The following is a 21,953-nucleotide window of genomic DNA, read 5'->3' as shown; positions in this document are numbered from 1 at the left end:
CATGTGGGAAGCTGTGTTCAGCTCAGGATCTCCACTGAATAAAAGTGAAACCAGTGTTAAGGTCTGAGTGATTTTCTCAGTGGTAATGTGTATGACTAAAGGAATACAACACCCAGTCAAGGATACCACAGTCAGGAAAACTGTGCCTGCCATATTTGCCCTAAGGACAAGCTCACATTCCAACACAAATTGCTTTGCTCATTTCTCTGAAAAAGAGAAATTCAACATTTTGTTTAAACTCCTACATGCAATGTCTCCAACCATTCTATTAGCCTCTATGAAGAAAAAGCAAGCCAGGAAAAGACATTGACATTTTTCTCAGATGGGCACATGTTTCTCCAAGGCCCTCTTCTCCATCTACCATTACATACTACATGTTCAGCTTCTCTTCCTTTACCTGTTCCCTGTTCTCACAGCCTCAGTCTCTCTCCCTTCACCAGTGCCCCGTGACCAAGTTGTCCATGTTGGAGGCAGCCCCTCCCACACTCCCCTGTTCCCAGTATCACTGCAGATGGTTCTGCTCCCATTGCTGTCTCCCACAGGTGTGTCTTCAGGCCCATGGTTGAGTGGTGGCTCCTGATCACTCCAAACTCCATGTTCCTTGCACCATCCCTCCCTTTGCTCCTACCTACCTTGAATTCATCAATCCAATCTTCATCCAACTCTTCCTGGTTTTTGGTTTTTTTTTTTCCATCCCTCTCTGTAACTCTGTAATTCATGCAGTCATTTCTTACATTCTGCTTCTTTCAAGTTCTTCTTCAACAGTTCCACCTTTCTATCTGTGATATATGCACTAATCTCTTCACCATTAATGCACACATCACTTAGTGCACATGTTGCTGTCATCCTTTGGAATCTCTTACAATCTCTGTATGCTCCTCACCATTTCTCCAAGATTTGTCATCATAAACAATAGCCAGGGCTGCACACAAAGCAGTTTTTATATACTAGACAATGGCTGTGAGCAGAGCCCAGGTGCAGCAGGAGCTGTTGGCAGAGATCAGTGAGGACATCTGGCATTAACACCACCTGCTCACATCCCAACATTAAGTTGTTCACTACCCATTTGTACCATCTGTTCCTGGTCTGACCACCCCGATTGACAGCACCAGTTGTCCAAGACACAAAACTGGTTGAAACTACACCAACAGGATGGCTGTTGGTGGCAGAAGACCGATTCTGGGAATGGAGAAGGGTGTCCTTAAACATTCATCTTATACCCACCAAGAGCAAAAACATTCTCCCTGGGCAGCTCTGGAGGCTACATACAGTGGGAAGAAACATCAAAAGCCCAAAGTGATATGCAGAAATTTTTAATGAGTGTTTAAAGAGGAAACTTTTTTTGACCCCAACAGAGGTTCTGCAGTGCAGGATTCACCTGATCCTGTGGTAGACATCATGCAGGGCATATGCCTGGCTTTCCAGCAGAGGATTGGCTGGCTCAGGGTAGTCCCAACACCCAGAGGAGCCTAGACGGGGGGCAAAAAAAAAAAGAAAATGGAAAGAGGTAGGTGGTGGAATGGAAGAAGAGACATGAGCCAGGCTTTCAGAAAGGGCAGTCATCCTTCTTCCTGTCAGCATTTTCTAGAATAGTTGAGGATGGTCAGGTATTCTGAAATCAGTGTCCTGAAGGTTCCACCTCTGTCTGGTAGTTTTTGGAAGAACTTCCCCAGAACCATGGTCAGCATCTTTAGCAGGGGTAGCACCTTCTGCCACAATAGCGGCTTCCAAAATCAGAGAGGTCAAAGCCCCCCGAGGTGATAGGCACACCCTCAGAGCTGAGGATGCTGCCAACAGCAGCGGAGGTGGAGGATCCCACAACAGTGTTCTGCGGGAAGGAGCTGAGGATGGGTCCGGGCAGGGTCACCACCACGGGAGAGGGCTCGATGACAACGTTGGAGTTCTGGCACTGCCTGACACAGGGCTCATTGCAGCTGCTGGCTAGAGGAGTTGGGCTGCATGGCCGGCATGGCACACACTGGGAGTAGCAGGACATGTCTTGGGACTGGAAATAAACCTAGGAGAGAGTTAGGAGGAAACACAGTACATGACTATGTGAAGAGCAAGTGGATACCCTCTCACAAAGGAGCCCAGGCAGCTACTATGAATGGAGATGAAGGCTGTGACAGCATGTCACATCCCTTTGTCATGCCAGAGCCCTACAAAGAGCAGCCTGACTCAGGGAGACTCTCACACAGTGCATAAATCATAACCAATAAGCTGTGTCCCAGTCACTCTCTGCAGACGTATCCTCCTCCCATAGCAAGGAGCTCCAATCCCCAGCATAGGACAGAATAACTATTTGATAAGAAGGACACTGAGGCAAAATCTCGCTTTGCAAGAGGATAGAGGGCTTCACACTTACCTAGTTCCAAAGGAGAATGAGGTGAGAGAAGTGGATGGGGGAGCTGGGAATTGGGCTGCCTTTTATACTGGTCCTTCATTGCTGCAGGCCCAGAGGTACCCTTAGCAGAGGTAATAATTTTCTGACAGGCTCACCTTAAATGCAAGCCATCCTTGCTAATGATATGAGCTGTGCTTTAGTTTCCTGCAGTGCTGCCTTTTCATTTCCAGATTTATGCCATGCCCATCCTCTAATGAAGGCTTTTTTTGAGTGCTGAGATGAAAGGCCTGAGGACTTTTAGGGCAGGATTGCACTGATGAGACAGAAAACTCAGCTCAAGTGCCGGACCAGTCCTGAGCAGGTAAGTGTCATCAGCTTGGTTCACTGTAGTGGGGCTGTTTGAGGAAGCCATCCTCAGGATAATTTCCAGCAAGTATCATCTGAATACCCAAGTCTTCCTGTGCATGAGAATGTGTCATGTCCTTTTCTTTCCCTGCCTCCTCATCTTGCTTTGATGGCCTTTTTTTTTTTTTTTTTGGCCTTCCCATGGGTATAGGTTTCCTGCTGGTTTTTAAACCCATCCTATGTAACACTCTGGAAAAGAGTTTGACTTGTTCCCTCTCTATGCTATCTGTAAATTCACAGAAAATGTCAGAATCATAGCATAGTTTTGGTTGGAAGGGATATGAAACTTCTCTAGTTCCATCCACCTCTATAAGCAGGGATACTTTCCACTAGATCAGGTGGCTCAGAGTCCTATCCAGCATGACCCTGAATATTGCTAGGGATGGAGCATACACAACTACTCTGGGCAACCTGTTTCAGTGAAGAATGTATTCCTAATATCTAACCTAAATCTACTCTTTTTTACTTTAAAGACATTACACCTTCTCCTATCATTGCACTCACTGATAAAGAGTAGTTGTAGATGGAAAATGACTATACTATACTGCACTTGTAGGAGAGAGGCTAGAATATATTTATTGATAGATAAAATATAGTGATTTAACTAAGCTTTACTGTAACTAAGGCTCAAGTTAATGAGATTCGAGATGGCTGGATACACTTAATTATTTACTACACACAGGGTAGGGTTAAACACACACATACATCCCTCTGTGAACAGTGCTCTTGTCATACTAAATCCTATTGGTGCAGCAAAGAGTTGGCTCTGGGAACAGCTGTTCTGGAAGCTGACTAAATTAGCTATGATGGCTTCTAAGAAGAAATCTTTCTGTTGGAGCAAACACCTACTGGAGAGCTATGGATATGAAGGATGGACTGTTCTGTGGATTAAGAATTGGTTGACTGGATGCAGCCAAAGGGTTGTGATTACTGGTTCTGAGTCAGGATGGGGGCCAGTCGCAGGTGGTGTCCCTCAGGGGTCAGTCTTGTGACTGGTGCTCTTCAACAGCCAGCAGGGAGAGGGAGGTGATTGTCCCCCTTGTCTCAGCTCTTGTGAGACCCTGTCTGGAATACTGCATCCACACCTGGGGCCCCCAGTACTGGAAAGATGCAGAGCTCTTGAAACGAGTCCAGAGGAGGGCCACTAAGATGGGCTGGAGCACCTCTCCTATGAGGAAAGGGTGAAGTAACTGGTGGGATTGTTTAGCTTAGAGAAGAGAAGGCACTGGGGAGACCTCATTGTGGCCTTCCAATACTCGATGGGAGCATATAAAAAGGAGAAGGAACGGCTGTTTATGAGAGTGGATAGTAATAGGACAAGGGAGAATGGTCTTAAACTGAGATGGGGGAGGTTTAGGTTAGATATTAGGAGGAAGTTTTTAACACAGAGGGTGGTGACGAACTGAAACAGGTTGCCCAAGGAGGTTATGGATACCCCATACCTGGAGCCATTCAAGGCCAGGCTGGGAAGAAAAAGAGATTGAAGAAAGGAGATTGCCTGTTCCTGAGAGGGGTAGGAAGATAGAAAAGTAGCTTCAAGCTTCAAGCTGTTTTGGAGGCCATTGGGAGGAGGATTTTAGCTCTGTCCTCATGCTTCGAAAGTACCAGATATGTGAGAGAAGGTTCAAGGATTTGAGAAAAGCAGGAAATCTAGTAGACAAAAAAAAAAATAGATCTGTTGGTTTGTGGGTACACTACTAAGTCATTCCAAAATGACAGTCTAACTTTTTATTTTTCTAGCTGTGTTACATTACTGATAATGACTGTCTATGAGATTAATCTTTACTATTTCCTTCATATTTGTTACTTCCCAGGTGTCCTGAAAAACAAATGCCATTACTTAGGTTGCCAAAGACTGAGAGACCAATTGAAGACTTAGTTGTCACTAAGGGTGCAGACAGAGAGTCTACATTATCATTCTCTGTTAACAGGCTCACATCTTCTGTGCTTCCATGTCTACTCTTACAACTGGAAAGTTGGATATGCATAGTGTCTGCAGAGAAGCCAGGAGATGGTTTTTCTACATGGCCATCTGCAGGTTCCCAGAACTCCAAGGTGTCCTCCATAAAGAAGTTCATTGTGTTGTTGACTGAGGGACCAAAATGAGTCACTGCCAGAGTAGACAGAACCAGAGGGGGAGTGTTTGAGGTATGAGAACCTTTTGTCTTTCCTGCTTTCTTTACCCTCCTTGCTAAGTCATCTCCACCAAGTCTGCTCTTGAGGAAGGTGGGTTTCTGACTCTCATATACCAACAACTGAATTGGTCTCAGCCTTCACTTCAGATCATTGTTGAGTCCATCCATCATGTCAGAAGGGAATTGTGCTACGAACTCTATCCCAATTCTGTATTTTACCACTGCCCAGAGCCCCAGAGGCCCCCAAAACAGCTTATAGTGTTTGGACCTCAAATGCTGGAATCAAAACAGGTCCAGAGGGATGAGGGACAATCCACATTCAATTCCCTGCCACCTCAGATAGTTCCTTTGGCCCTGAATGCACACTTTGGGGCTCTTACTTCCTTCTGTACAGCCTAGCATTTTCGCTGGCAAAGCTTGTTGTGGGGAGATGTTTCCTACATTAGTGGCACAGATTTACTCTCCATTATCTTGACACAGATCCTGTGAATGTGAGTTCTGCTGGAGGACAAATTCCCCATGGAACAAAGCTCTAGCGTACCAGAAAAAGTAAGGAGATGGAGATTTTCTCACACTGGCAAATTCCCCAATGCCATTTCTGCAGGTCTCAGTCTAGTCTTGGTCTCTAAGAACAGAAGGAAGGTGCCCAGGGCCTAGAGAATTGAGTAGAGATAGTGGCTCTGATCTGAGCCATAGCAGGAGGACTGTGAGGAGAGCATTGCCTAGTGCATGGGATCTTGCATGCATGAGTTCTTATTTCAAGTTCAGCAGTGCCTTCAGGAATTCCTTCTTTGCACAGGAAATGGTGGTTCCCTCAGGATGACAAACATTTTAATCACTACCTTGAAAGGAAATTGTAGTATGATTGAAGAGAGTACTTAAATGTTGCTGTTAATAGTGAAGCTGCATGTCCTTCATACAAACTCAGGAAAGATGAAACTGAGAAGACAGTGGACATGAGGCTGCAGAAAGCAGTGAGTTGCTTTGGGGTACCATTTCAGCTATCATTTCCCAGTGAACAACAACATGTAAACTGACCAAAAAGTGGGGATTTCCTGCAGAGATGTACAGGGAACAGGTGCTTTGTGCAACTTAGGACATGCAGAGCTGTGATAGAAAGTGTGATAGCTGTGAAACTGTGGTACTCCAGGGAATATGGGCTCTGTGCCTTGACTTCTTCATTACCCTGCCTCACCACAGTGCAATCTGAGGTCACCTGCAGTTCACAAGGAAGGTATAGCAAGGCCAAGATGTAGATCATGGGTGTCCAACCCTTTGGCTTGCCTGGGCCACACTGAATGAAGAGGAATTGTCTTGGGCCACATATAGAAGACATAATAGAGTTAATGTATATAATTAACAAAATTTTTATTTTTACATAGTGTTTATTAAAACAAAAAAGAGGGCAATAAAACTAATGGGAATTTGATCTTGTTTTTGTGAAACTATTGCATAAATGTCTGGTTCTATGGAAATGGTTGCAGTTCTTAGTGAGCTCTCATGGTGCTCATCAGAGATTTTTGATCTAATTTTACTCTTCCTGTCCTCCATCCTTGACAATAGTTGTTCACAAATATATTTACTGCCAAAAAGTGATGACACTAAAAAGGCATAATTGTGAAGTGAGGGATATTTCTCTCTGTTAAGATAGGGCTTATAAAAATCTAGTAAAGAGACATAATCAAATTTTTGAGTTGAATATCTGATTGTAACTCTGAACACTCCATTTGAAAATTTGCATATTTATGTCGACTGAAGATGGAGTTGCAAATATATAAGAAAAATTGATTATTTTTTTGGCTGTCCTGAAACCTATTCACAAATTCCTTTATCAAAATGGAAAGTGAGGCAATTATTACTTGTATATTGCCCCCAGGTGGTCGGAATAGCAGAAACACTAATAAAGTACATATTGCAAAACTAATGAAAATACATTACAAATATTGAAAATTTAAAAATTTGTCAGCATTGCATCAGTATTCTGGATATTTCTTTAGCAGTGAATGTGTTAACTTATTCAATTATTTCATGAAATAACACAGCTCACGTTTAATAATAAAATGAGAAAACCTACACATCTGCTTAATAACAAAAACGTGTTTCCACAGGCACGCATGCGTGTAGGTATGTTGAAATATTATTATTACTGTATTTTACTCACTAAGTGGCACAAGAGCACATAAAATACAATACATGTGGATTTATATTTGACTGAATGCTTGTGGTGAGTGCAAGAAGTGGAGTTAATTCTTCACTGCACTTCTCCCTACTGCATTCTATTGTTGCCTATGCAGCCCATGCTCAAGCTATATGCAATCAACTCACAAAAATGTTTTTTGTCTCTTCCTCTAGTGAATGCAGTCCCAGAGACCTCAGTGTGTGTGTCTGCCTCAGTGGTTGCTCCTAGTCAAAGCCTCTGATGGGCCCGGGATTTGGCCCAGATGGTGCACACATCACCAGCCATAGCAAAAATGACCCAGCATAGAGCAGGGGCTGAGGGCAAAAACTTGTTCCACTATCATCCAAATGGCACAACAAGACTCAAGCTAATAACTACTCCTGCACAGAACCTCTTTAGAGACTGAATTTTAAAATGGGGTGCCCTCAGGGGACCTCAGGGGACCAAGAAAGCTGTTACAGGCTTAAGGAGAAAAAGTGTTGTACAGCCACTGCGGTGCTTTGGGCACTGGTGGCTTTTCTAGGCCTCATGGGGCAGTTGGGTTCACAGGCTGTTGGGTTCACAACTCCATTTTGTAGCCTGGATATGGCTGTTATCAGTACTAACTTGTGTATTATCCCCCAGCTATATACCTATCCCATCTGCCTGTGCCCATGTGTTCTAGCCATTAATCTTATATCAGGTGATGGAGGGGAAGAAGATGAGGCTATGGGCTGTTCCCTGGAGTATTAGGCTGTCCACAGGACTATAATCTCCCCATCCTCACTCACTCTAGCTATCCTTCGGTGCCATCCTCTGTCTAAGTCTCCTATCCTAGAGCAACTCTACCCAGACCAAGAGGCAATTCACGGAGTCAGAATGACTTAGGTTAGAAGGGATGTTGAAGACCATCTAGTTTCATCCTCCTTGCCATGGGCTGGATTCCTGCATCAAGAACCTATAGGGCTAGTAATCAATGCCATGATTTCCTACAGCCATGTACTCTTTCCTCATTTAAAAGCAGCTGTGCCTGGGCTTACATTCACAAAGCATGCTCCCGGGCCCCGAGGGGGTTTATCCAGGCAGAGAAACAGCTCAGCAAAGGCAAAGACCTTTTTGTCTATTGCCTATTGACTGGGGAGTAGCCAGGGATGTCCTTCTGGACTTAAAAGAACAGGACACAAAAGACAGTCCACTGCAGTGAGTCCCTTACTTTGGGAATAATGAAGAGTCCCCTTGTACACCAAAACTATTCTTCCCTAAAAAGCTGTATTATTTTTCTGAGCAGATTTGTCACGTAGGAAATTAGGACTTGGGGGAGAAGAGCTGGAGGAAAGACAACATTAATGAGTCTAAATAAGGAAAGAAGATACACTGGGAGGCAGCTGCTAGTGTGGTGGTATCCCTGCAGGGTGTCCATCTGTCTGCCTCACGCAGGGAGGGAGGCCATCAGTTTCCTTCTAGGGTGGTGTTGGGAGGTGGGAACAGCAGAGGAAGGAGAGAGAGAAATGAGCAGAAGGAAACTTGGACGCTATCCATGTTTTCAGAGAGCCCAGAACAGTCAGTTTCTGCAATCCTTTGCAGGTGAATCCAGGAATGAATGTCTATTCTAAATACAGTGGTCTAAAGCTTATTTTCTGTCAGTGATCGCTTTCTGGGTTCCTGATGTACTCTGGGATCTCCTCCAGCAGTTTAGGAGGGGAGGTGTTTTCTGCTACCTTAGCAGCTACCACAGCAGGAGAGACAGTAGCAAAGCTCATGTATTTGCCGCTTGTTTGAACAGGACGTGTCTGGGTGCTGGAGGTGCACCTGGGAGAAAGAAGGGGGAAGCATATGAGAAGCAGCGCTGTGCCAAGCCATGGGAGAAGAGATGGCACGTACTGGTTTAGCGTACACTGCCTAGCTCAAAGCCCACAGTCCACTTCAGGTAAGCCCTGGCCTCATTCTGTAGAATACCTTCTCTCCTCTTCCCTGTTCCGTGTGAGGAAGCTGCCATTCCCCAGCTAGAACAGCTGGTATCAGCTTAGACATTCATTAGGAGAGTGGTGATCTTGAAGGAGGAGGAGAAATAGTGTCATACACGCCTCATCTCCAAGGAGAAGGAGGCAAGAGAAGTAGACGAGAGTAGAGAGGAGCCAGCTTTTATAGTAGTCCTGCACTGCCCCAGACAGAGTCACTCTTTGTAGAGGTAATTCTTTTATGAGTCTCACGTCAAATGCCAAGTATCTATGCTAATGATATGGGTTGAGTTTTGGTTTCCAGCAGTGTTTCCTTTTCATTTCCTGGCTTATGCCACATGTTTTCACATAAGACTTTTTTAAATGAAAGAGAAAAGGCCTGAGGACTTCTGGCACAGAAACACATCAATGCAGTCAGCTCAATTGCTGATGATAACAAAATTACAGAGATCACAACCATCTCTATCCTCTCAATGCTAAATTGCTAAATTTACTTTAAAAAGTTCTATAGGGAGCATTAGATGACTGCATGTTTGAAGCATTTTTTCTACATTTTAATTGTCAATAATAATGCTATTTCTTTTAATGTCATTAAGAATTCTCTTTTGGAATTCCTTACTGAAGCCTGAACTGTTTCTTTTATGTCTTTTTTTTTTTTTTGTTAGTTTTGTTTTTAAAATCTATCTAGTTTTGCTTCCTAATCCACTAAACCTCTATATTGTGTTCATATTGTAAGTTTTCTGTGGCAGCTGCAGGGGTGGCCTCTGTGAGAAGAGTCCAGAGGCTTGCTCCCATTTCAGACAGAACTAGTTCCAACCGATTTCAAACAGACACACTGCTGGTATCTGGCAGATACTGGGGTAGCTGAAGTCCTTCCTGAGAACCAGGGACTGTAATCATGAGGCTACTTTCATCTGCCTACAGAAGGCTTCATTGACTCCCCCTTCCTGATTAGGTGGCCTATAGTGAACACCTGTAACACTGTCACCTATGTTAGCCTGTCCTAAATCCTTACCCAAAAGCTTTTGATTCACTCTTCATCCACCCTTAGGCAGATCTCAATACATTACAGTTGCTCTGTCTCATGAAAACAACTTAATCCCCTTGCCTTCCAGGCTTGTCTTTCCTGAAAAGCACATAGCCATCCCTGACAGCATTCCAGTCATGCAAGCTATTCCACCATGTCTCTGTAATTGCAAATGAGATCATAGACCTGTGACTGCACAAACATTCTAATTCTTCCTGTTTATTCCCCATGCTGCGTGTGTTGGTGTACAGGCATTTCAGAGATGTAACTGAACATGCATGTTTGCCTGTAGGGGTGCAAGAAGATCCTCTACAGCTGTGCCCTAGATGCACTTCTTTGTCTGCTTACACCTGCTGGAAGCATCCCAATTTAAACTGTATTTGCTGACTACTCTGTCTCTATATGTTCACTTCCCCCAATTTTCTAGTACAGCTCTTTCCAGGCTGGCCAACCTGTTGGTTAAGACACTTGTGCTCTGCTTAGAAAGGTAGATCTCATCTCTCTTCATCAGGTGTCAGTCTTCCAACAGGGCCCTCTGCTCACAGAAACCAAAATCCTGTTTGCCAACACCTTTTGTTGCCAACATAAAACAAATACCAACAACCATTTGTTAACTTGGAAAATACTTCTCCTCCTCCCATCCTTCCCCCTTACTGGCAGGACTGAATAGAATGTTACCTGAACTCCTGAATCCTTGGTTGCCTTATTTTCTCTTTCAGTCCTGTTGAGGAGGTTTAGTGAGAGAGTAGCTGGGTGGACATATGGCAATCAGACATGGTCAGATCACCACAGTCACATCTCCATTTCTCTTTGTTTTCGCAATGACTATGATAAGTAAAAATTCCACAGGTAATTTTGACTTAAATGCTTTACTCTGTTTTGTATCTGTGCTATCAGGACTAGTCTCTTTTGCTCAAAGCTTTTCCCTTCTGAGCTTTTTTACCTAGGAACTAGTGGTGCATTTACATCCATGGGCAGAGCACAGCCCAACCTTCTGCCATAGCCTCAAATAAGCAAGGATAACCTTAGATCCATGCAGGAAGGAAGCTGTGAATGGGAGCTGCTATGCTGATAACCTTTCTTCAGCTCTTCCTGACACTGTTAGCAAAGATCGTACGTGAGATCTGGCAAAAGAGAAAAAACACCTGCTCACTTGATGACCTCAGACCCTTTTCACCAGCATTTCTTTCCCCAGCCCTCCAACCCCCTTTCATATTCTGACAACACCCAGAGTTTCACACGTAAACTGCCAAAGAAAATACTGGCTGTTTTCAGCCTTTGCAAGCCTAAAACACAGGATTTTTAAAGTGGATGGCCCAATCTCTATCCTGCCTAGCTCATGTAATACTGTATGCCATGGACACCCCTTTTCACATGTATATTAGCACGGTGTCATTGTTTAACACTAGTAAGGGAATAACAACCCTAGTGCTGGTGCTATTGTCATATATTAGCACTACTGCAGGTAGCGCATTTATCAGCAACAATCCTAAACCAATTATATCTATTGTTTCAATAAATCAACTTTCTGTTTGAATGTTTATGAAACTGTCCAGTGAAAATCCTGGAGGGGCTCTGACAGCCATTTCTGTCCAGTGAAAGGCTTTGTGTTTGGGGAGCTCTGTCAGGTAAAGTCAAACTATATTTGTAACATGACAATTATCAACATTATTTTCCTTGAAAATCCCAAACAGCATCATACCAGCCATTGTGAAGAGAACTAACTCTATTCCAGCCTATCTGGGATGTTATCTCTGTAATGACATCCACTGACATGCAGCATAGGCCACTAAAGGCTGCTCCAATATTCTATCAATTCCCTTACAGTGGTACTCATGCAATTGTAGGAGTTTCTCAGCCTTTAATCTTAAAGTCTAATAGAATAGACATGGGTTACTGAAGCTCACTAATTCCTTGAGAACAGGTTGGTTTTTTTGTTTTTTTTTTTTCCCCCCCCAAGTTCCCAATAAATTGCACAGACTTTATTCCACTGAATTTCTTGATACTTACTGCTTCCTCTGTCCTCAGAAACAGGTCACAGACAGGTGGAGTGTGTACAGCCAAGGAGACTTTGTTGTTAGCTCAGAAGATCTATGATCTGCACCCTGAGGCTGGGTCTAAGTGAGGAGCAGAAAAAAGATGTGGCGTGGCAGGAGGCTTACTACCGAGTGTCCATGTTGCTGTCACTGCTGAGCTGGTCCTCACTGCTGCTAGAAGATTTGGAACCTAAGCTTTGACCATACCCATGTGTACTGACAAGACTCTTGTTCCCTTTTTCTTCAAGATGATTTTTATTTTTGTTCACTTCCTAGGAACTTCTCATTGTTCTTATCCTGATATTTCTTGGATTTGATCTTCCTTGGTGGCAGTCAACCTCTCATTGCTCTTTCTCCAATTGTATATTTTTTTTTTGCAGTAAGTCCACCTCAATGTTTTCCTTACTCTCCACCTCACTTTGTAAGGAAGGGAACTTGGACAAAGTGTAGCCAAAATACCATGTCTGCAGCCACAATGGTATGAACAGTCCCTTCTTATTCAGGGGCCACATGTCCATCTTTAGAATGCAACTTTTTAATTGCTGTGGATGTACTCTAGCTGGTGAGTAATAATTATGTGAATCCTTACAACTCCCTTGTGACCTTGTCAGTACCTCAATGACTTACACCCATGGCTGCACAGGGAGCTTCTGCAAAAAGTAGACTCCTAATTGCTGCAGTCACTGACACTGAGAAAACAGACATGATGCTATGCAGTTGAAGCATCCTCCATTCTTACATAGCATACTTGTATACAGCGTTTTGCAATCATCTGATGTGACTTGACTGACTGAATGGATCTCTGCTCACATCTGCAACATATGCTTCTCCATCATGTCAATTCATCATCTTTTCTTGACCAAAAAACCTTTTCTTTCTTCTTACTCTCACGCCTTCCTTCTTCTGTTTGTGTGAAGCCAATTGTGATTGGTCCCTGAAATATGTAGGACACATAGTTTGTGAAGTTGATATTAGCCACCAGACCACAGGATGTTCAGGTTTTGAATTGGTCTGGAAAGGAAATTTGTTGCAAATATAACCTATACTGGCTTCAGAGAAGTGATTGAAAGACCTCAGATGTTATCTGAAGTCTTATCTGTTGCATCTACTCAGAAGACTCAAAGCATACCTACTGCAGTTACAGCTCTGGGGCCAAGTTTGTTCTTTTGGGGCTGCTTCAGTGCTTGTGTTGGGCTGGCCCTGGCTAGCAGCTATGTGCTCACACAGCCACTCACTTACCCAGTGGGATAGGAGAGAAAATAATTAGCACAAGAGCAGGAAAACTTGTGGGTTCAAAGTCAGGGAAATCAGCAGTTATTGCTGGAGGCAGAGTAGACTTGACTTGAGAGATTTAACATTAAATATTTAGATACTGATTTGGGCATTGGGAAACAATGATGACAAACATTTACACACTCAAGAAAAAAACATCTTGCATTCTTGCCAGAAACAACTTTACTTCCACCTGCCTAGTCTCCATTGCCCTTGTTATCACAACAGGTTATACTCAATCCCTTTGATGAAGGAACAGACAACACAGGAGGCTGGGTTCCAGCCATTACAGATTATTTTTTACTCTGCTTGTTCCTTAATCTTTTATTCTTCAGTTCCTTCCTTCTTGTTTCTCTAGCATGAGTCCTGCACAGAATGCAGTCCCTTCAAGGAAGTACATCCTCCAGTGATTGGTTACTTGTGGCCCACAGTCCTCTGGGAACTGTCATGAGCTACACCATCAATCTCCCTCTATTGATAGCTCTGTCTTTGTTGTTCCTTCTTTCTATTTATGATTCTGTCACAAATATCTTTTCTCAGTGTCTCCACAAACTCTGATTGAGTCAGAGATGTTACCAGCTTCCCTGAGTGACTCAGTTGAACAAAAACAGAATACGACTGGAATATGTGAATATGGAGCTCCCAGCTGATCATGAAGAACAAAAGAAAGAACAAGGGAGGTGGAATAAGGAACAGGTTGTCTGGGAGTAGTACAGTGACACTACATGCATGTATGGGAATTGAAAGAAATGCCAGTGATCTGTTGGCATTGAAACTATCAAGAGAATTGAGAGACAAAAACAGAGATGTCTTCAAGTCCTTTGGCAGCAGTAAGAAAGCTAAGGAGAGCGTGGACACATTGCTCCATGGGGCAGGGTACCAAGTGGCAAGGGATTGAGAAAAGGCTGACATATTCAATGCCTATCTTTTTTCTTGGTTTTCATTAGCAAAAGCTTGTCCTCAGACCTCCACAGTCCCTGAGCCTGCCAACAGAATGTGTGGAAATAAAGCTGCACTCACAACAGAGAAAGAAGGAACTAAGGAAACCTTAACAAACTGTAGAGAAATATGAGTCCATAGAACCAGGCGGATGGCATCCAGTCACTTTATGGCCACTCTATTCTCTTTGAAAAATAAAAGGAATAAGTTTCTGAAGATTGTAAAATTACTTCAATTTTCGTAAGGGCAGAGAAGAGGTAAAGTCATCCACCCCTCAATTCCTGGAAATGCTAAGGGGTAAACGACTCCAAGAATACATAAAAGACAAGAAAGTAATTAGGAGCAGTCAGCAAGGGTTTAATGAGGTCAAATCATTCCTGATCAACTTCATTGCCTCCTGTGATGAGTTGACTATCACTGTGAACAGTAGGAGGATAGTGAGTGTTGTGTACCTTGATTTTAGCAAGATCTTCCATACCATCTCCTGAACCTGTTTATTGCCAAATTATTGAGATATGGCTGGCTAAGTGGATGATATGCTGGGGACTGTCATGCTCAAAGAGTCATGACAAGTGATGCAAATTTTACCTGGTAATAATAATTAGTGTGGCACTTCAGTGATCAATAATGGGATCACTGCTGTTTAACATTTATATTAACACTCAGAAAAATGGAATGTAATGCACTTTTGGCAAACTAGTGGAGAACACCAAATTGAGAGGAGGAGTCAATATGTTTTGGGACAGGTCTGCTAGTCAGAGGGACATAAATAAAGTGAAGAAATGGGCTGATCAGAAATTCAAGTTCAACAAATGCAGTGTTGAGCTCTTGGACCTTGGGAGGAACAAATCTATGCACCAGTGCTGGCTGAGGGCCAACTAGGAAGCGGCTCAACAGAAAAATGTTTGGAGACCTGGTGGGCAAGTTGAACTGGAGTAAGGAATGTACCCTTGCAGCACAGAAGGCATACTACATCATGAGTTATATTAGTCAGAGTGTAGCCAGAATGCTGAGAGAAACAATCTTGTCCTTTTGTCTGGGACTTATGGCACTGCATCTGGAGTACTGCATTAATTTGAAGGCTTTCCAGTACAAGAATATTGTTAACATATTGCAGCAAATCTAGCTGAGGCCACTGTGAGTGGTTCAGTGGATGAAGAACATGAAATGCAGGCAGGCTGATGAGGACTGCTCATCCTGAGGAAGAGAAGGCTGAGGGTAAATCTTGGCTTCTACAACCACCTGATCAGAGCAGAAGAAGATGACAGACAAGGACTCTGAAAGTTCTAGAAAGAGAATTGTACACAATGAATATAATTTAGCTCATGAGGAAAACATCCTCAGACATACTGGGGGAATTCTTGCAGTGATTTCCACCTGATCCATTTGTCCTGGCCTGTTCTCACATGGCTATAAAAAAGGCTGGGTGACCCTGTCGGATTTGGAGGACAAGAGTCCCTGCAAATCTTGAAGTTCAGGGCCAAGCCCATGTTCCTCAAGATCACAAACTCGATCAGGGCATGGTTGCTGCAGCCCAGAATGGTTCAGATCTTAACCTCTTTAATGATCTCTTCCACACTGGTGAGTACCAAGTCTGGCAACACTTCACGTCTTGTCAGTCTGTCCAATATGTGGACCAGAAAGTTGTTGTCAGTGGACTCCAGGTGTATTCTGGATTGCTTGCAGCTCATAATCCTGTTTTCCCAGCAGATATCTGGGTGTCTGAAATCTCCCATTAGAATGAGAGCCTGTGAGCATGAGAACTCTTGCATCTCAAGCATCAACAGGCTCCCCAACAGACAGGCAGGCAACCTGTAGCAACCCCCCTGTCCACCAGATGTTCTATATTGGTCCAATCCCTAATTTTAACCTATAAGCTCTCAACTTGTTCATAACTATTTCTCAGAGACTGCTCTTTGTGGTCTATCCCTTTCTTAACAAAGAGGGCAACTCCTCCACCTCTCCTACCTTGCCTATCCCTTCTAAACCTTATAGCCCTGAGCAATGGGCAGTTATGTGAGTAATTCAGCCATGTTTCTGCGATAGCAATAAGATAGTTTTCCAGTCCTTGGACTCCTCATCTACACGTCATGCTCTGAGTCCAGGAAAATATTTCTGGGCCTAAATGCAGCAAGGGAAAGGTGATTGTCACTAGCAATAAGTAGCCTGAAGTGTCATCCTCAGCTCTAAGGAACAGTGCCTTAAAGGGATCAAATGCACTGAGTCCCACCATTCTCCTCTAGGAATGATGAAGGGGTGCCCTTGTCCCCCTTTTTTACCTCTCCCAAAGTAATTCCTTCTACCTGGACAGCTTCAGAGAGTGTCCACAGATGCAAGGACCACACAGAGCCACAGGCTGTGATGCAGCAGATTTTAATGAGTCTAGTGGAAAAAGAGATAGCTCCGAGGGGAGGCCTCAGGGAAAAGATCGCCATAGGCAGTTGAGAGAGTCAGTGCTCCATAATGAAAAGGGAGTTCCCACAGGATAGCCAACTGGCTTCCCTGCAGAAAGAGAGGAACCAGGAAGTGCCCCCTTATGCTGACTTTGGGGAACTTCATGGCCCTGAGGAGTGGTAAACAACAAAGAAAAAGGAGGGAAAAGAGAGAATAGAGTAAGGGAAAGAGAGGCATTGGACATATTTTCAGAGAGCCCAGGCTCATTCTTCTTAATGAGCAGCCACCATTTGTAGAAGGAGCAGGGGATGATCAGCCTCTCTTGAAATCAATGATCCAGATCTCAGTCGTCAATCCAGCATCATCTTCTGGGTTCCTTGTATGTAGGCATCCTTCTCTAAGCTGTCACTCTGAGCTCTAGCAGGGAGGGCACCTTCTGCCACAGTAGCAGCTGGTAATACAGGAAAGGTCACAGCACTCAGAGTTGATGGGGACTCCATCACAGCTGAGGATGCTGCCTACAGCAGCAGAGGTGGAGGATCCCACAACGGTGTTCTGTGGGAAGGAGGTGAGAATAGGGCCAGGGAAAATCACCACCACAGTAGGGGGCTCGAGAACAACAGTAGAAGATTGGCACTGTCTGACACAGGGCTCATTGCAACTGCTGGCAAGAGAGGTTGGGCCACAGCGCAGACATGGCTGACAGGGCTCACACGGCAGGCACTTGTCAGAGCAGGACATGTCCTGGGACCAGAGGTACACCTGGGGACAAGGAAAGGGAAGAAACAGAGCACAGGATTACTTGAGGAACAGATTGCAACCTACACCAGTCAGAAAGGAAAGGTGAAGATTGCAGCATGGCATGAGGGTTTCTTTGTCTGAGCCACAGCCCCTCAAATAGCAATGAGCCCCAGGAATGTTTCTGCCCAGAATTAGCCTTTTTACTCTACAGATGATCTCTTGTGTTCCCTCTCCCCTGACGAGGATCTCAGAGCTAACAGAAGACCAAGGATCAGCTATTGCCTAAGATGTCCTTGAAGGCTACAGAAGAAGGTGAAAGACAAAGGAGATTCCAACTCACCTGGTTCTGAAGGAGAAGGAGGTGAGAGAAGTGGTTGAGAGAAGAAAGAGTTGGGCTGGCTTTTATACTGGTCCTGCACTGCCTCAGGCCTAAAGGCAGTCTTTGCATAAGTGACAATTTTGTAATACGCTCATAATGAACGGAAAACTTCTCAGTTAATGACATGGAATGTGCTGCTGTTTCCCTCTATGCTGCCTTTGCATTTCCTGGTTTATGTCATGCCCATTCCTTCACGCACGCTTTTTTTGAGTGCTGCAATGAGAGGCACCAGGATTTCCGGGATATGGATGCGTCAGTGTAGTCAGAAGTCATGGATTAAACACTACAGAGGTCCAGAGATATCTGGTCATAGGGCCATTTGCTATGCTGTTCACAGTTAGAGCTTCAAATGTTCCCAGCCCTGCAATATTCATTTGGTCACATGAGAAATGACACTGGTTCCAAATCAGAACCATAGAGCATAAAAGGAGAAGTAACACTGTGCATTACTTTTTATGGTTTCAAATACATTTTCGTGTATTATTTTTACATCAGTCTTTAGAGAAAGACACAACTTCTATGAAAGAGAGCATACTGCATTCAGAACTTATCTCCCAAAATAATTAAATGAAAATAATTAAATGATAGGGAGGAGAAGACAAAGCCTTCTAAGTCACACAAGGAAGTCTAGGTCAATGCAGAGATAGATGAAATACTGCAGAAGGCCCAGGGAGGATTTATGGAGAAAATATTTGCTAAGAAGTATAAAAAGAAGGAGAAGCAGGAAAACTTTCCTCTCCTTCAAGAGAAAAACTGGCTGCTACTACAAGTCAGTAGCAACAGAGACAACTGATGGAGCCAGTGCTTCATGAGATACTGCTGAAAGCAAATAAACTGGCAGACTGTTGTATGAGTTTTAACACAAGCCTACAATACATGGCATGGATCAGATTTATTATTATTTTTTAGATTATAAAAAGTGAGATGGATGGTGGGGAAAGGGAAGAGCTGATAAAGTGACAGATAGAGATATGTATGGTCAGGCAGTGTAAATATGAGTTTCCAGCTTCTCATATCATGCACAGAAATGGTCCTATTCCCAACACAGTCACCTTGGTATGAGACTGCATAATGATGCAATTAAACTTCTCCAGCAACAGCTCCAATCCCGGTTCTCATGGCACATGTTCTGATACATGATGAGTCCCCCAGGTACCTGGGCCCCTTAAGTGCTGTTGCTGGTGGATAGCCACCAATCCAGCTTCAGATTTAGGGCAGACTCAATGAAATTCTTCTTTTCACTGTCTGCAGAGAACACCCTGTTACTTCTCTATGTGGAGGATGCCAGGCTCCAAGTTAACACTGTCCATCTTTGTAAGCTGAGCCCACATAATTGCCTGTAGCATGTAACACAAGGGTGCCTTGGGAGTGATTATGTCTCTGCTTGACTGGTTGGATCTCCAATGAGTCTGGTTCTCTGCCTCCCCATCCTATGCAGCAGAGAGATCGTTAAGAACACCCCATGTGACTTTTACAGCTGAAAACAGACTTGAAGTCTGGGGAAATGAGCAAAACGGTCAGCAAAACTGACATGGGTTCAAAAAGAGACTTAATTTGGGGAAACTGATGATTAGTACCGGAGAACAGGATCCTTGGTAAGAGATAAGATGGTGTTTGTATTTTCCATCCTGTATACTCCATCCTGCTCAACACAACCCAAGGAGAGGAAATGTCTTCGTGGACCTGCATGTGAGGATGAACTAAATCCTCAGCAGATGAGTAAGAATTATGAGCCAAACAGGTGAGAAGATTCCCTGTTCAAACCCTGAAGCTATTCCATGGCTTTTCATATCTCTTCTCCAGCTCTGAGTAATCACCATTTCTTTGTGGGAAAATTCCCAGTGTTCTTGCTTTCTGCTCAAGAAAAAACAGCTGGCTGCCCAGGGGTCCATTTTCTTTCTCTCTCCACACAGTTCCTGTGTTGCAGTGCCTGCTTTGGGAACTGAAGAGCTAGTTCTGGGGAGCAGCTGTGGTGGAAGCTGGGAAATCCAGACATGGTCCCTGAAAAATGCTTGGGAAACACAAGGAGACATCAAGACATTAAGATTCAGAGTTTTCCAAGAAAAACCACCTCAACAGTAAATAAACTGGAATATGTGGGCAATACTAATTCCCAGCATAACGATACTTTATATGGTTCCAATTCTTCTTGTACTCAGAGTACCTGTGATAAGGTGATTGTGGAAGACATTTATCTTTCCCTGTTCATTGACCCTTATAACTTCCTGAAAAAATGAATGCCTTAGTCCTCCTGTAGATTGTAGTGGGAGACTATTCAATAGCTTTTCAGTAACGGAGTACTGTGGGTAAAAGATATGAAAGAACTTGCTCAGTTAACATGCTCATTGTTTCTGTTTTCTTTGCCACAGATGGGACTGGAGAGCTGGAAGAATTTTGTGGCTGAAGGAAACTCAAAGATGAGTTCTTTGTGTGCCCATGAATGTGACTTCTGCCACAGCCTGTTACCATGAATGGATTATCTTGACAGATTAGCAGTGAAAATTGCTGACCAGAGGTCAATGGCTAGAATTCCTGTCAACATATGCTTTTGAAGAAAGTGGGAGACTGCTCAAAACAGTGTTATCCTCTGAAGGCCTGACTCAAGAGACATGATTTCCTCTGGGGATGGGTACCTTTCATCTCAATGTAATTTTGACAGCTGCTTCGGGCAGCAGGAGAAAAGGAACTGAAGACAGCACTCCCTGGGAAGTATTCCTGTGGGAGATAATAGGCATTATTTTATTATAGATCCATGCTAATCTGTAGTCTCAGATTTCCTGTCCAAAGAGACCCCCTGCTTTGCTGTTTCCATTCCTGGTTCTCTTCCTGTAAACCAAAGGTCCAGGATCTTTTCCTTCCAGCACCTTTTATGTCCTCTTGATTTCCCTGCACAGGTGTTGAAATTCGCTTTTTTTTCAAGGTGCCACGGAGCAGAACATCACCACCCATCAAGAAGGGCAAATTATAGTAGAGGAGAGGGAGACCTTTCATACCGTTTGTACCTTCCAGCTCTCTAACTTCAATGGCTTGCTCTAAAGGCCTCCAATGTGTCCTGCAGTTTGAATGAACAATTTGTAATAACCTCCTTTTGAATATTCGCAGGTCTGCAAAGGACAAATGCTTGTCAGACACTGGTGTTTTAATCCTGACTGGACCAGGCCTGTCCAGTGTGTGTGAGCACGCCAGGCCTGACTGAAGTGTTTGGGGAGAATCTCTTCTCTCAGGGACAGATCTCAGTTGAGCAGGGCTTTTGTTACCACAGAAATTTTGCTGACAGCTCAGAAGAGATGTGGAGGACAGCATGGCTGGATGAGGAGCAAAAGAGAGCTGGAGATTATTGAATGTGTGGAGGGAAGTTTCCCAGGAAGGCACCTTCCTTCACTTACTCCCACGCTGGTCCTTCAAGCTGCCAGGGAACTTGTGATCTGATCCTTGAATATCCCCAGGAAGGATCTGCCCCCTTGCATTGTCTGCAGAGGGGCTTAGCTCTTCTCCCACTGAAGCCTCCATTTTCACCCTTCCCTTGCCTTTGTTAACACCATGGGTTATGTGGCTAACTTCAGCCCAATAGCTCTGGGAGGCAATGGGGAATGCAGGAGTTAGGGGTCATATATATGCAGTGATTACTTTATGCTTCTTGTTACTTTCTGATTTTCCCTGCTGCAGTGTTTTTGCATGTTTTTCTACTGGTGTGTCTCCTGTGAGTATCTGCTCCATGATGCCACTCAGAGGTGACACTTAACAGGAAGAGAAAAATGACAAATAACTTGCAGTATTCCTCCCTAGAATTACCTGATTACAAAAACTTGGGTTAATTCTCCATATCAACATGTGGACTGTTACTGCATGGCTGTGTGCTGGGAGGGTGCACTATCCTCAGAGCACTCTGTCCAGTCCTTTGAGTTTTCCTCCAGCACTGCCTCCTGGGGTTCTCCAGCTCTGTCACTTCTTCTGCAGTGACACCAGTCTGTATGACTCTATCAAAGACCTCAGTGGGGGATCACACCACCTGACAGAGATTGGCCGAAGATCTGGATTCAGGGAAACTGCTTCATGCCTGGGAAAAGGCAGGCACCACAGAGCATCCATAGTGGAGTTCAGAGAATCACAGAGTAACAGAATTGTAGGAATTGGAAAAGTCCTCTAGCAATCATCAGGTCCAACC

At 44.0% G+C, this 21,953-nt stretch overlaps 2 protein-coding genes across 2 annotated transcripts; both read right to left on the bottom strand.

Annotated features, from left to right (window-relative positions):
• Positions 1 to 1,610: 1,610 nt before the first annotated feature.
• On the bottom strand, positions 1,611 to 2,444 carry LOC116240979 (feather keratin Cos1-1/Cos1-3/Cos2-1-like). The gene is made up of 2 exons (XM_031611564.2): positions 2,366 to 2,444; positions 1,611 to 1,998 (listed from the first exon to the last, which is right to left on the bottom strand). Exons 1-2 carry the CDS (start codon positions 2,442 to 2,444, stop codon positions 1,691 to 1,693), a joined length of 387 nt encoding a protein of 128 aa, XP_031467424.2. The 3' UTR covers positions 1,611 to 1,690.
• A 14,641-nt stretch (positions 2,445 to 17,085) lies between these two features.
• On the bottom strand, positions 17,086 to 17,883 carry LOC149914928 (feather keratin Cos2-3-like). The gene is made up of 2 exons (XM_090125273.1): positions 17,750 to 17,883; positions 17,086 to 17,430 (listed from the first exon to the last, which is right to left on the bottom strand). Exons 1-2 carry the CDS (start codon positions 17,855 to 17,857, stop codon positions 17,086 to 17,088), a joined length of 453 nt encoding a protein of 150 aa, XP_089981399.1. The 5' UTR covers positions 17,858 to 17,883.
• Between the last annotated feature and the right edge of the window lie 4,070 nt (positions 17,884 to 21,953).

This window comes from Phasianus colchicus, chromosome 26, assembly GCF_987193195.1.
Source record: "Phasianus colchicus chromosome 26, bPhaCol1.hap1.1, whole genome shotgun sequence".
Lineage (NCBI taxonomy): Eukaryota > Metazoa > Chordata > Aves > Galliformes > Phasianidae > Phasianus > Phasianus colchicus.
The sequence above is the reverse complement of the archived record's forward strand: the minus strand, read 5'-3'. Positions and strand labels throughout refer to the sequence as shown.

Coding starts and splice junctions, on each gene's coding strand:
- LOC116240979 (XM_031611564.2), bottom strand. CDS start 2,444: ATGAAGGACCAGTATAAAAGGCAGCCCAATTCCCAGCTCCCCCATCCA. Junction 1,999..2,365: donor TCATTCTCCTTTGGAACTAG/GTAAGTGTGAAG, acceptor TCCAGTCCCAAG/ACATGTCCTGCTACTCCCAG.
- LOC149914928 (XM_090125273.1), bottom strand. CDS start 17,857: ATGCAAAGACTGCCTTTAGGCCTGAGGCAGTGCAGGACCAGTATAAAA. Junction 17,431..17,749: donor TCCTTCTCCTTCAGAACCAG/GTGAGTTGGAAT, acceptor CCTTGTCCCCAG/GTGTACCTCTGGTCCCAGGA.